The 14,564-nt window shown below is 35.0% G+C and overlaps 1 protein-coding gene across 5 annotated transcripts in view; it reads left to right on the top strand.

Annotated features, from left to right (window-relative positions):
* LOC123015633 (ecdysone receptor) overlaps positions 1 to 14,564 on the top strand; it is a 66,777-nt gene that overhangs the window by 45,410 nt on the left and 6,803 nt on the right. For 2 of the 5 annotated variants that reach the window (XM_044415484.1, XM_044415485.1), the window contains 2 exons: positions 13,414 to 14,036; positions 14,095 to 14,247. In XM_044415484.1, coding sequence (XP_044271419.1) covers positions 13,414 to 14,036; positions 14,095 to 14,247 — 776 coding nt within the window. Of the gene's footprint in view, positions 1 to 6,956; positions 7,310 to 13,413; positions 14,037 to 14,094; positions 14,248 to 14,564 lie in introns of those variants that run through there. The other 3 variants (XM_044415489.1, XM_044415486.1, XM_044415487.1) reach the window with 3 other exon arrangements.

The following is a 14,564-nucleotide window of genomic DNA, read 5'->3' as shown; positions in this document are numbered from 1 at the left end:
AGTTTACGCAAGTTAAATAACAAAAATGTTTGTGGAAAACATAACTTTAATAAACGGCAACTCAAAAAACAGCTTTAAGAAAAAAATATAATACAAAGTCATTTTAACCACAACCATCATTATTTAATTAATTAATAGTCAAAATGATATCGTAGTCAAAAAAAAAAACGTCAATGTGATGAAATTTAAACAGCAGAGAGTGTCCAAAATCAATAGAAAAATCAACTTTTTTTTCCTACTGAATGAGAATCATGAAGTTTTAATTACAGATTTGCTCGTTTCAGATGAAGCAAAAAATGTMTTTCTTTTGTAGTTTTGGCCTAAAAAAAACTTAATCCGGGGACATACTGAATAATAGTTTTCAGCTGACTGACCCAAGAGTCGTCTTATCGCCCTAAGTAGAAAATGCTGTAATAAGTAACTTTATGTCGGTTTTAACGACCAGAGAGACGGACCCTTGGTAAATTTCTTGTCAACGATGCGGGTGATTAGCACAGATGAGGGCGATCAGCCGTCCATTACGTCGTAACTTGTTTTCGAAAAAATGCATTTTCAGCGTGTAAAAGCGCCATTTGTATGTAGGTCCTCGCCCTCCCCGTCAACTTATCTAAACGAACAATTGCAATATCAATCGCGTAAGTCCGCACATCCGTCGCAAGACGCGGATGCAATGCATAAAATCTGCCAAGAGGACCTACGAGCCATCTACGTGTCTTGCTTGCATCGTACGTTGTTATTATTCGCATAACTTTGCATGTTCTTYTGTGATAAGAATCGTAGATTTCGGATTGAGAATCGAGACAAAACCAACGGAAGCGGGATTGGCTCAATGGCCCGGAAACGGACTTTATTCCTATAACCCTCTCCCACTTAACGGCCTTGAGCCCGGACTCGTGTGACCTATTTTCCTTCTGAAAGGAAAYCGAGCTAAATATTGAGGGATCGACCAACAACGGGGTATTTTTGTTCCGGGAGAAAACAGTAATTTTCAGGATTGGAGGGGTAATTTGCTACGAAAGAGAGACTGATGAGGGAAATTAAGTGAGATGGGTAATGGAGGATTTTTTTTTTAATTGAAGTGATTGGTGTGGGTGGATTCACTGGCGGACAATGTATTGAGACACAATGAGGCGGTAAAAAATAGATGAGATGAGAATTGATGGAAAAATTCAAGTTCACAAATTCTGAAAGATTAACACATAAAGCAACAACGATTTTTTTATACAGAACACTTCAATAAATGTTTCCAACTATTGTTAAAATTATTTTTTCTTTTTACTTTTTGATTGGTCATTTTCGGTTACGGGTATTTTCGTTTTAATTGGCAAATTTTTACCAAAGGTTTGTCAGGACTTATTCCAAATCTTTTRTTTTTCGGTTTTAATCATTTATTACGAAATGTGTATTGAGCAAAACTGAATAATCCCGGTTGTAATTGGCAACATCTAAATCCTCCTTTGGACAAGAGGAGGTTTTTTGTTCATTATTGACCTTTAAATGTTAAAATTAAAACAAATTATATAGAACATTGATAGATACTGATCTAGTGCAAAGCCTGTAATTATTTTCAACTATACAGCGTGTCTCAAAAATAAGTTACAATACAAACTTATGTTTTTTTTTTTAATAAAGTGGATGCAACTTCCTATTACAACATGTCTTTACAAACTAACCTTTTATTTATCGATTTTGCTCGGTTTTTGTTTTTTTTTTTTTGATGAAAGCATACTCTTTATAAACTTATTACACAAAAGCTAAGACAGCTAAAAAAATTTTTAACTAAAACAGATAAGATTTTTTTTTATTACTGCAAAGAAGAAAGTAAAAACTTTAATGGTATACTTAACAATTTTTCACTGTATTAAGAAAGATAAAAAATGTAGAATTTTGTTAAAACTTAAATACTTAATTTATATGGAACACCCTATTTTGTGTTTCTAATAGATTGTTAAATTGTCTATCGTAAAACATACTTTTAAATGCCTTAAATCTCTTAGATGCAAAATTAATAAATACATAGAATGTTCCATTAAAAATTTTACAAAAATGTATTGAACTTTTAAAAAACTTCTTAATTTTTTTATCTTTACAAATGTCTCTATTGATTCTTTTATGCAGAGTTTAAATTTGAAACTTTTGTGTTTTAATTTTTCATATTATCGTGTTTTTTAAATAATATTTTACGTAAATTTGATCTGTCTGTGGCAGCGCAATACTAAGAAATAATAACTAAGAAATACATATTTCATACATCACACCTCAAAAAAAAAAAAGTTTTTCATTCAGTATACCTACCCTAAAAAACATACCTATAGCACACCCTTTTTACCTTAAAGGAAAAAAAAACCGTTAGAGTAATTTAATTATTGCATTACACAGTATACATACACACAATAAGAAATAAAATTTATGAAACAATGACTGTTTTTTGCTGCTTGGTTCAATAATAAATGAATGAAAGGTTACTCGCCTAATCACGTTTACCATCATTGAAATCACCACATTCGCTAGTAACATTAACACATTTCCTCCAATTGAATTAGTTTGTGTTTAATTAACAAATTTGGAAAATTATTGTGTCCATTTCCGTATTGCAACAAACGATGTTAATTGTATTGTCCTTTCAGAAATTCGCAAATTTACTATAAATAAGGATATTTCGTCCTTGACGCAAACCTGCTAAAAAAGTGGAAAAGAACAAATAACAGTGTTGTAAAATAGCAATTTAAAAAATGTCACTGTGGTTAAAGTCAGAATAACAAGGCTAAGCAACTAATTCTTCCACGATACAGGTCATAGTAATTAACTCGTCGATATAGACACTGTTTTTAACTCTAGASTGTATTTATTAGTGATAATTGGATGTTTAACTTATAATAAATCTATTGTTGAAGGATTACAAAGTGGCGTATTCTTCGTTAATTTGTATCAAACTTTCTCTATTTTTACTTTCAGAAGTGTTTTCAACTGTTTGTTTAACAGTTTCGTAACAAAATCATGAAAACAGGTACAAGATTTTTCCTCCTGGTACTATTTCGGCCCGGCCAAGGTTATATCCGCGTGTGTGCCAAAAATCCAACAAACGTTACCGAATTTAATCACAAACTCAACCTTGAACTTGCAAGTTTATCAACCGCGTTTTTAACCATTCTGCTATTAATAAAAATACGACGCAATTATTCTTCTCTCCTATTTCTTTCTCCCATCAGTTTTAATTAATAATTTAATCATACGATGGAATACGGAATATGTGTTTCAATTTAATGGAATGATTTCAACCGTAATTAATTTTGGCCATAATAAAGGCGCCAATGATTGAATGGGGACAAACTTCCCTCTGATTTAATCCCGACCAATCGCAATTAATTTTGATTAGTGAAAGTGTGCTTTGATTTCGGTCGGTAGCGCCATCTGCGCCGCATCAGACGAACTAAATGGGTTACGAAGCGATGAGATAGATGTCACAAGTGGAGGTGTTTCACCCTCATTTTTCGTCTTCGCCCGGACTATGACATTGACATTCTCCCGGAAAACAGGTGAAAGCGCTCCACCTTGAAACCGGTGGTTAAACCCTTGATTTTTTCCGAAACTGAATCTTCTTATGTATTAGAAGAATGTGATACGACATGAGTTGGCTTTGTATGTTTAGAGGTCACTTGTCTGTTTTTTCCAAACGTTTGCATTTTTTATTATGAATAATTCCAAGAAGTAATCTGGTTTATATTTCTCATTGCATCACATTATTAGAATCTGTTCAAGCAAGTGTGACACTTTTGCAGCGTTGCCAGGTCGTAATTGATAAATTTTTGAAACTTAAGTTTTATTTAGAAAGGGCTAGAAAAGTGCCCAAGTGGCAACATTGCGCGATAGTGAAGTCAGCGAAGCGTCACTTGACATGGTCAGAGAACTGGTTTAGTAAATTAGAACCATCTCTGACCACTTCCACTCGCTCGATTCCTGCTGTCCTGGTCTTGTTTCTATCTTTAACTGAGGTTATTGGCCAATAATCGAAGGGAGTCCTGACCTGTCTCAAAATCGGCCTGCCCTTTGGGTCAGGGCCGAACTCCCGGAACCACTCCCGAGGAATCGTCCATATCCTTGGTGTGACGTCATGTCCGCCATTAAACCGGCGCCTTGCTCCATCAGAGCGCGACCTCACCATCGTCAAGTTGAAAATAAAAGTATAAGCGAGGTGACATTTTTGTTGTCGCCCTTTCGGGTCGGAATCTACCGTTAGGTAGGGTCCAGGTAGAATCGTCCTTTACAGTTAGAGAGGCGTTAATTTCGTCGAAAAATAAACAGTTATTTGGGTCGATCGGTATATCATTAAACGGAAAAAATTTGCGAAACCTACTTTCTTTATCGAAACAATTCGATTTGAATATCATGAAAACATACAAGTAAAATCGACTTTAAACTTATTCCGGATGTTTGCCGACGAGAATTTTAACGACAACTATTGTGTTTGTCTGGATAACTGTTCATTTCGAATCATTTCAATAATTGCGCTACCTCATCGCAAGAAATTACCAGAGACAATCGTGACGGAGATTTTTTTAATTAAATTTGCTGATAGGATTTTTGTTATCTAACGAGAATAACCTGCTCCGAAACCAATTATATAAATGATCATAAAGGTCTACGAGATTAATTATTCATCTGGGTTTCGGAATAACAATACCCGGAAGTGGTTAAGTTAAATAATTTGCTTGTGGACGTAAAGGTCATTACTTTGTTGCTCACAAATTACACGAGATTTTGCGTCGAAGCGATTTTTTTTACAAGGAACAGGTCGGGGATTTTTAATTTATACAGTTTAGTAACCTGCAAGCGTAAACAAATGTCAAACTGACAAGGCCAGTCGGTTTGGACCACCAGATTGTCGACAATGGTTCAAGAAAAGGATTTTCTCACCGACTTTTATACAAACTTAAAAGCTTAGAAACAAACTAAATGAGTTATTTAAAGCCACTTTTTAAATATGTGCCATAAAATACAGAAATAAGTTCACACAATACATATATTATCCAAACGAGTTTGACTGGTTAGGTGTATACCAGTTTTTTCTAATTTTAACACATTGTTTAAATGTTGCAACAGTGGTAAAGTTGAAAGATATTTTTTGTATTATTTCAGCTGATTTCTTTATTATTAGCAAAAGAGGTGCTAAATAAAATGGATATGTATTATTTTAATTATTTTTATTTTCTCTGGCTAGAGCTAATATTTTTAGTTAATATACAAATTGTAGTGACTTTATCGGAATTTACTTACACCGTTTGGTAAAAAAACGGAACATTTAGAATTTCTAATTAAATATAGGTTGGTCAGTGATTGTTGATCAAAATGTTGTCGTTTTTTCGTTTTGGCGTACAATTTATCATTTTCGTAGAAATTGTGAGTCATTAATGTTAAGTTGATTCATTACTTAATTGAAAAATGTTGTATAGGTTATACCTAATATTTGTTTCAAGTTAATGTGGCGAGATGTGCATTTGCTCGTAAACTGTGGATAACCTTCAAACTTAATTTAATCAACTATATTTTTCATGCATTTACAATTTGGAACGAATTTTACTTGAGAATAATATTAAAAGTAAATATCACCGAAAGTCATGCGAGGAGAATRATTCGCCGTAAAAGTGCGTGCAAGAATGTCATTAGGATGACGAAAGAGAATCGTATTTTTTTTGTTTGTGTAAAAAAACCGCTAAATTATACAATTTATTGTTTTATTTCATATTGAATAAACGAATAAGTTGTGGTAAATGTTATTTTATGCGTCTGAAATCAATATTCTCTAGGTATATACAGACAATAACAATTTTTCACTTTTAAATAAATTTTGATAGTGTGAAGATAAGTGTCTGCGTCGTTCATGTTTACATTTAAATACCAAATGCTAGGCGATAACATAGCAATAATTTGTAAAAAGGTCATTATTTTTCGAAAACTTGACGTCAATTGCATCGTGTTGAAAATTGAGTCACCTTTGAATCCTCTTAGTCAAGAGCAAAAGTAAAATTCCGATTGTGTGCAAATGTAAAAATTATGCACTTTGCTTGTAGCTAATTAATCTTCATTGTACGCGAACTGGTTTAGTGCTTTAATTGATTAGCGACGAGTCTAGTTCTAGTTTTTTATTTAATTATCTGTTTTATCACTTTCGTATACTATACATAGTTTTCCTTTTGCAAGTCCAGAAATTTCGAGCAAGCACTCCATTTTAGTAACCTTTAAAGGTTAATGAATGCTCTACAGACCTTGAAATAAATATTCCCACTTTTGAGTGGAATTAAAATGCGAATTATTAAAAGAGCGTTCACACCTGGTGAAGAATTTTTAATGAAGTTGTTTTGATTGAAATTCTGTAACGAAAACAAAATCTGTTTTTGTTTCGCGCTARGGTTTTGGGTTSGTTGCCGAGTGAAAGCGAAACATTTGGGGCATCGTCAGGGGTTGTTACCCTCTTCCGGCACTGGGTCAAGGCTACAGTCAGGCCCAGTCGGTGTTAATTGATCCCGATATACGATATTGAGGTCATTTGTGAGACGCGGCAACGTCGCAAGGAATCACTACCAGAACAATGGTAACAAGACTTTAACCGGAAGTCACCGAAAAGCAAGAGCCTCGACCAAGCAAGGTTAAGACGAGAGATAATATTTGAGTTTGAAATGGTTGAGTGGCGGCGCAAAATGGCCACCTGAAACGTTTCGAAAAGGGTTTTTGGTCGATAATGTCGCAACCGGCTTTACCGGGTTGTGCAAGAATCTTACTTTCACAAAGAGTCTAAAATTGGTGGCCCATAGATGCGAGCTAGTGAACGTAGATGGCCGTGACAGTGGAGCCCAGGTATAAGCTGGTGGAATGTGGAGGGGGCGAAGACAAGGTAACAACCTGTTGTGACGTCACAAGCCGGCCCCCCGCCCGTCTGTACAACCAAAGAGCAACATTAGTCGAGTGAGTTGTTTCGCTGATGTTGTTTCTCGACTTTCGTTGAAATAAATTAATGACACGTGTGGTGATTTGAACGGCCGGTGCGAAATGAAACGCAGATGGTCGGCAAGAGTCGCCCCGGAGGAGAGCAGCTCTGAAGTGACGTCGTCGTCGGCGCTGGTTATGAGTCCCGCAAACTCTCTGGCGTCGACCGACATCGGCGACGTCGATCTGGAATTCTGGGACTTGGATTTAAACGCACAGAACCACCCTAGAGGTCTTACAATCATCCAGAACGGCTACGGCCTCCCTGGCCATACCATCATAGCTAGTAATCACCATCTAGCCAAGTCCGACACCAGCTCTGTATCAGGTAACCAGAATCTCCGGAGATTTCAACGCTCGCACAAGCGACGAGCGCCTCCGGGCGATGAAACTCAATTTCAGTTTTCACGCCATCATATTTTACTCCGAAGCGTATGTCCTAGTTAAAAACACGTATTCGTGTCACTACTTTCCAGTCAAGATCGTCGCCGATGTTGCACAAGAATCGAGAATGAGCCGGACTTTCTCAAAGAAAAGCGAATCCTACCTCTAATTATATCATAACGATGCGATGGCGTAAATGCAAACGGTGCAACATTGCGTAAAAACGACAATTGGAACAAATAACATGACCCAAATTTAATGCGACTTGTTTTTGTTTTGGTGCTTGTGCATCTCTAACCATGATGCAAGAAACTTATTTTCCTGCTTCCGTTAAAATCATTGCAGCCGAGGCCACAGKCGCACTCTTTGCACTTCGTGGTTAATTGTAGTGCAGTTGCATATTGCAGATGTTGATCTGGTTGGCCCTGACCATGACATTGCTCGACCTCTACTCCGGCAGGTGCACACCGGACTATTAGGGCAAATTTTGCAATATGTTGCAAACGACATCTGGCAACACTATTCAAATTAGGACACTAATTTGGCCAAGGGGATATGCAAACAATTGGAAATTTGCACTTAAAAAATAACAGATTTTTACTTTGATTACTAAACAGTCTCAAGGGGTTTATCATGTGCGTGACAGTTTTAAAAGCAAATGAGGGGTGCACTTACTGTCCAGAATATTCTTTTATAGTTCTGACTATTATGGCAGCTAATAAATACTGCGTTTTTCTTCTAGTTCATATTAATTCAATGATTTTAGTTTACAAAACATTAAAATAAGGTCCGGCGTATTTTTATCTCTCACGAAAAACTGAATTCAATTTTTATCTTTAAACTAATTTTTTTCATTACCTCTGATATTTAGATTTTTGTATTGTAGTAATAAAAAAAATAATATAATTTTTTTTTAGCTGTGAATAGTTCGTAAGTTTTGCACGTCTATTTTTTTAAAGAAATTGTGAGTTTTGTAAAGAAAAAATTGAACTGTGTTTAGTTGGTTAAAAAGTAAACAGTAACCCTTACCAAATACTTATTAAAAATAATTTAAAAGCAAACGGCAAATACACGGAACCGCTTCAGATTTTTTTTATTTGAAAGTGTACGAACTGTAGCATTTGCTTTTTTGTTAGGTGGTTCAATATGTATTAAAAAATATTATAAATCCTTGATGGTATATTGGAGCATTATATCAGTTAAGTTGAAATGCCTATGTAGTTAAAAGTGTCGGTGAAATACTTGTTTGTTTGTGATTTTATTTTGGAATTGGGGAYCGTGCAGTCAAGTTTGTAACTTTTGAACCTGAGTATTTTTTGTCGTTTGTAAGGTCGTTTGAAACGCGTGGCTTATCGAAGCGTTGAAGGCCGCGAAGACTTCCAATTTTCATCTGAGAAATCATCCGAAACGTTCCTATAGTTACACTTGTAATTGGGGCTTTGATCCGGGTCCTGTCAGTAGTAGCAATAAATTCGAAGGAGGAAATAACTCACCTTGAACGTTATTATTATTAAATTCGTTTTTTGTTGTCGTCGTGGACAATAGAAGGCATGCCGTAATGATTTTCGTCGGTCGGAGGAATACAACACGATATACCCACCGTTCCATTACCATGCATGAACTTTTCATTTTTCGTTGTTTGTAACATTGACAAAAGCGTGTTTAGTGGCCATCACGCTCGACAGCACAATCGTGAGAAGGCGAGTTACGTGTGCATTGCATTTCAATACGTCCATCAGAAGGAGATTTTGTCTTTTCTCTTTGAAAAAAAATGAATTAACTTTATACTGAGTTGTTAGTTGCGGCGTTGCACTGAGCGGATGTGAACAATGAGTGTGTTTAAGTTCAGGTTGAAGGCCATTGATGTAATTAAAGTTTAGATATAAATCACGGCGCAATCCTTTCTACTATAATGGCGTATCTATCCACGCAATTGCGCAACAAGCAGCGGCGCTRTTTCAAAACAGGGGTGGACTGAAATTTTTCTCCACCAATTATTTTTCAACCTTGTTCCTTGGATCTGAGGACGTGATTTATTTTCACAATATTATTAAATTTTTACATTTTCAAACAGTTGGACTCTTTTATGGCTTAGAAGAAGAAGGACTACATAACAAATATTACTATGCTTGAATTATATGTCAATCACAATTTTTATAAAAGAAAATCGAGAACTTGTAGAGTATCTAGCTTATGAAGCATATTTTTGCTTTTTTGTATTTTTGAGGGATTATAAACTTTTCATTCATTTAGTAGTTTTGAAATTTAAATCAAGTAAATATAAGAATGCCTTAACATTATATACAGAATTCTTATGATTTAAAACGGATTAAGTTAGGGTTGTAAATGGTGGAAAGTTGTAAGTTATAATTTTTGTTGAAAGAGCGAAAAGTTAAATTTACGTAAGGAGAATTTTGCCTTGCATAATAATCAATAATTTTTGGTCTGATATTGGGATTTCGATTTTTGTGATAAATTCGGAATTGTGTTAATGACTTAAAACTTAAGAATTTACCTAGATTTCAGGTCTTCATGGAATTCCTAGTTCAAAATTAATATGTATGTACCTGAATTCTTACTCCAATTTTTGAGTTGGAAAAGAATTTATTTTGAATTTGGAAACTGTGATTGTTATTTCAGCAATTGGAACTGAATGAAAGTTCCAAATTTTTCAGAATTTAAAATACATTTCAGCTTTTGTAAATTTTTAATTTTTAATTAATAATCTCGAGGTTGAAAATTTGAATTCTTGTAAATTAGTAACAGTTTTAGATTTTAATTTCTTTATTTTAATTAGCAGATTTTGGAAATCGTTTTTTTTGTGTTTTTTTTTGCGTTTTCATATAAGAAGTTTGATTTTAAAAGTTCAAAAAGTTTTGAGTTTTTCAATTGAATTTTTTAGGAAATGTAATTCCGAGTTTGAAAACTAGTTGCAGTTGTGATAAATGCTATCAAATGGAGAAAAGTTAGTAAAGTCCTAAATTTTTGAAATTATAATTTCAAGTATAGAAAAAAAAATGTCGAAATGAAAATTCTGTAGTTTTTCTTTGTTTAATCGCTTTGTTTTCTCTCAGTTCCGTCACTGTCCTCGACCACCACCCATATTTTCACCCATCGGCGATATGACGTAACTGCGTCATCTGGTCGATGGGTGAAGTCGTGTCACGGTCATTGCTGGATCTATTTGAAATGCCACGAGAAAATGAGAGTCAAGCGCATTTTGAACGGAAATTCGTATACGGCGACTACTTTCTCTACTTTTGGTGATGGCCCCAGGTCCTTTCAATATGTGTCAGTCCACGGAAAGGCCAAGCGTCGGCGGTTTACCGCCTRTTTGGGGGACTTCCAAGGTCGACGACAAAAATCGATTTTAATCGAAAATCCGYCTTGCACAAGTATTTTCTGAATTTGTTGACAATTTTGCAACAGTTTTTTTGTTTGGACAGTGACCAGTCATCGACTATTGTAGTAGCAAATTAGCTATTCCGGTCGCTAACTTGTTTAAGTTTCGCAGAAAAAGAGAAGGACGTTCCTTGGCCCCCGACTCATGTCGACGACATAAACATAAACTTACCTTTGATTGATTAAGCGTGAGCGGTGATTAATGACACTCTTGTATGGGTAGGGGGGGATAATTAGGCCTTTAGGGACTTTGGCATGAATCGGACTTCAGAATTGGTGAAATATGAGCTCAAAAAAGTTCTTTAGCCCAAAAGCATTCAAAAAAGTAGTTTTTCTGGTGGTTTTGACGATTTTTCGGCGAATTGAGGTTTGGGTCGCGTGCGGCCCAATAATATCGGCATCACTGTGTATGTAGATCAATGTGTTGTTGGCCTCAACTGCAGGCGATCTAGAGGGGGCTCACAGTGTTTGCAGGATGACCGAAGGCAGTGAGCGGCCTTGACTTGTTGCGAAACTTCCACACGTTTCGTGATCACGTCTTGAAGCCGCGTTCACAGCCGCGACTCTGGGTCGTTGATTCCGACTGCAACAACAGAACAGATGACGCATTTTGTGCTTAAAAATCGACATTTTCAAATAAATAACAACGCACAATTCGAATCGCATAGACGAGAAGAATCTCGCTATTGTGTCTAAGGCTTTATTTTCATATGCGTATTGAAATTGGCTAAAATCGATCGGAGATGCAAATATTGAAATTAATTCACGTGCAGGTGCTGAGCAGGAATCTTGGGAGTGGAGTGTTTGCTACTTGCGAATTTATTCAAATGCTTCCGCCATTTTTCGTGCTTGTTTATTGGCAGATTTTAGCATTTCCAATGACACGGTGAAGAATATTATTCTTGTAGAAATTCCTGTTAGGTGGCATTTCGGTTCTGCATGGACAATTTCGGCATTGACATTCTTGCAGGGTTATATGTCAAGTTTAAATTCGCACGAAAATTSGATAAATTATCATCTTTAGCTAATAATGGATTTGGGYCACCCACTATACTAACCAAGGACAACATGAATTTTGTTAAATATGCGAAGAGATCTTTTGATATTTTTTTTAATTAGTTATTCAAATTAGTTTTACACTTTTTGGCAAATTCGCACCTTTGCTCTTTCTAAAAATAGTTTTGGGGAATGTTTCAAGGGCACATTTATAGATATTTCCAAAAGTCATTATCATTATCATTTAGGTACCTTCTTTTTTTGTTTAGTAATAACACATTGGTGTATAATTTAGAAACATAAAATGAGAAATAAAAAAAAAATGTCAAATTGCTTCATAATTAAAAAGGTCGAAATAAGTGATTACTAGTTTGACATTTTATCAATGGACATCAATTGACAGTGACAACTAATTGACAATAATTAATCAAAAACAAATTTATATTGTAGAAAAACTGTTTTTTGGCCACAATTGTAATTTGTAAAATCGTGGAATAAATAATTGATGACGTCTTTGACTGTGCTTTATTTTTTAAGTTGGTATTTGATAAACTTTATTAGTGTAAGAATTACCAACTTAACTGACTTTGGTGAAAAACAAAATGTCAATTTCCGGTAAACCATGGTCTGAATATAACTTGTTTTTTAAAGAAACATTGTATATTTTTTGCAAAAATGCAGTTTTAGATAATGTTTTCATAAATTGACGTTTTTAAGATTTTATTGGTCGATTTTGACTAGTTTTTTAAATTCTTATATGAATTACACGAAAACTAGAAATGATACTATAAAATAATATTTTTCCTACTTTAACGAATCTAGTACAAACCAGCTTTGGTTTTTCATTTTTTTATGTTTATTAATATACAAATTAAAGAATTTTATTGTTAACAATTCTTTTATTACGAATGTAATAAATTTACATTTAGATTATTAGTACTAAATATTTTTTTTGACGCAAAATACTTTTTTATGAAAAACTATGAAATTTAGAATTGTGTTGCTGAAAGTGGCAAAAACTACAGCCAAAATAGCTACTAGAATACTTTTTACCGTAAAACCACCCAGTTTAGGAAGCCCCTTATTAAAAATTTCAACATTTTGTCTTTGAATTCGTTTAGGTGTATAGAGGTTATCATCTGTATCAAATTTCATAATTTATCTAAAATGGTTTCGAAAATATTGGAAAAAATACTTTAAAAGACGCACTCCTTATCTCCTAGATAAATTTGTAACAATAAAAACGGAACAGCCTGTATAGTGTAGGTAATAAAATAAAAAAAAAWATATTTTTCGGAATTCAACATTATAATAAACATGATTGTAGCCCGAAAAAAATTAAAATTGCTCAAGCGATTATAGCACACTTAAATTTCAAAGGTTGGTTTGTATTGCATAATGTTTCCACGATGACTTTCTTCTTCAATAAGTACCCTCGATTTTTTTCTATTGTTTATCAAATCTCGTCTTCGTGTCGTCGTAATTCAGGTTTAACCAGTTCTTCGCATCCTGCTTGTCCTTGAACGATTCGTTTCGTCAATTACGTCCAAAAATCACGTATAATGACTCAGCATCCTCTGTTTTCAATTAAAATCACGCATCAATCATTATGTCGAATCTTGTTGTAAAATAAGTTTTATTTTGTTAAAGGACGCGAGGACTTGTCCCCCAGCAGCTTGAATGGCTACAGCGCTGACAGTTGCGACTCCAAGAAGAAAAAAGGTCCGACGCCTCGGCAGCAGGAAGAGCTATGTCTCGTGTGCGGCGACAGAGCCTCCGGTTACCACTACAACGCCCTCACCTGCGAGGGCTGCAAGGGCTTCTTCCGACGCAGCATAACGAAGAACGCAGTGTATCAATGCAAATACGGCAACAATTGCGAAATAGACATGTATATGAGACGAAAGTGTCAGGAGTGTCGGTTGAAAAAGTGCCTCAGCGTCGGGATGAGGCCGGAATGTGTCGTGCCGGAAGTACAGTGCGCCGTCAAGCGAAAGGAGAAGAAAGCCCAAAAAGAAAAAGATAAGCCGAATAGCACAACAAATGGCTCACCGGACGTCATCAAGGTTGAACCAGAAGTAAGTAATTGTAGATCAGCAAGAGATCTTCAATTTCTTCAATGTGCTTTCGCTTCGCAGTTGTCAGATTCAGAAAAGACATTGTGTAATGGAAGTAAAGGAATTTCGCCGGAGCAAGAGGAGCTCATACATCGACTGGTTTATTTCCAGAATGAATACGAACATCCGTCTGAGGAAGACGTTAAACGGATCATTGTAATAAAATTACAATTTTCTTAAAAATATTATTTTAACTTCTGGTAATTGATTACAGAACCAGCCGATGGATGGCGAAGATCAATGTGATGTTCGGTTTAGGCATATCACGGAAATTACTATCTTGACGGTGCAACTTATCGTAGAGTTTGCCAAGCGGTTACCAGGCTTTGACAAACTCTTAAGGGAGGACCAGATCGCTCTCTTGAAAGTAAGTTGCAAAGATTTGTGTTTAAAAAGCGAATTTCAATATTGCAAATAAAAACAAGGCGTAGAAGAGACTTGAATTTTTCATAAAACTTAAATTTTGAGCTTACCTACAATTTTATTTTGGGTTAATTAATATCTCGCATTTTTCAAATTTTCAATTCCTAAGGAGAAAATCAAAATTTTCAGTTTTTAAGTTGAAATTCTCACTTAGTATTAGCTTTATTATTGTCTGCAAAATTGTCAATTTACGGAAAAGCTTGAGCTTTGGGATTAATATAACAGAATTTTTGAGTTTAAAATTTGAAGTTGGATTTCTAG

Source organism: Tribolium madens, unplaced genomic scaffold (genome assembly GCF_015345945.1).
Source record: "Tribolium madens isolate multiple individuals breed KSU strain unplaced genomic scaffold, Tmad_KSU_1.1 Scaffold_19;HRSCAF=116;Tcas5.2_LG9, whole genome shotgun sequence".
In the NCBI taxonomy this organism is placed as follows: Eukaryota; Metazoa; Arthropoda; class Insecta; order Coleoptera; family Tenebrionidae; genus Tribolium; species Tribolium madens.
This window is presented reverse-complemented; position numbering and strand designations above follow the sequence as displayed.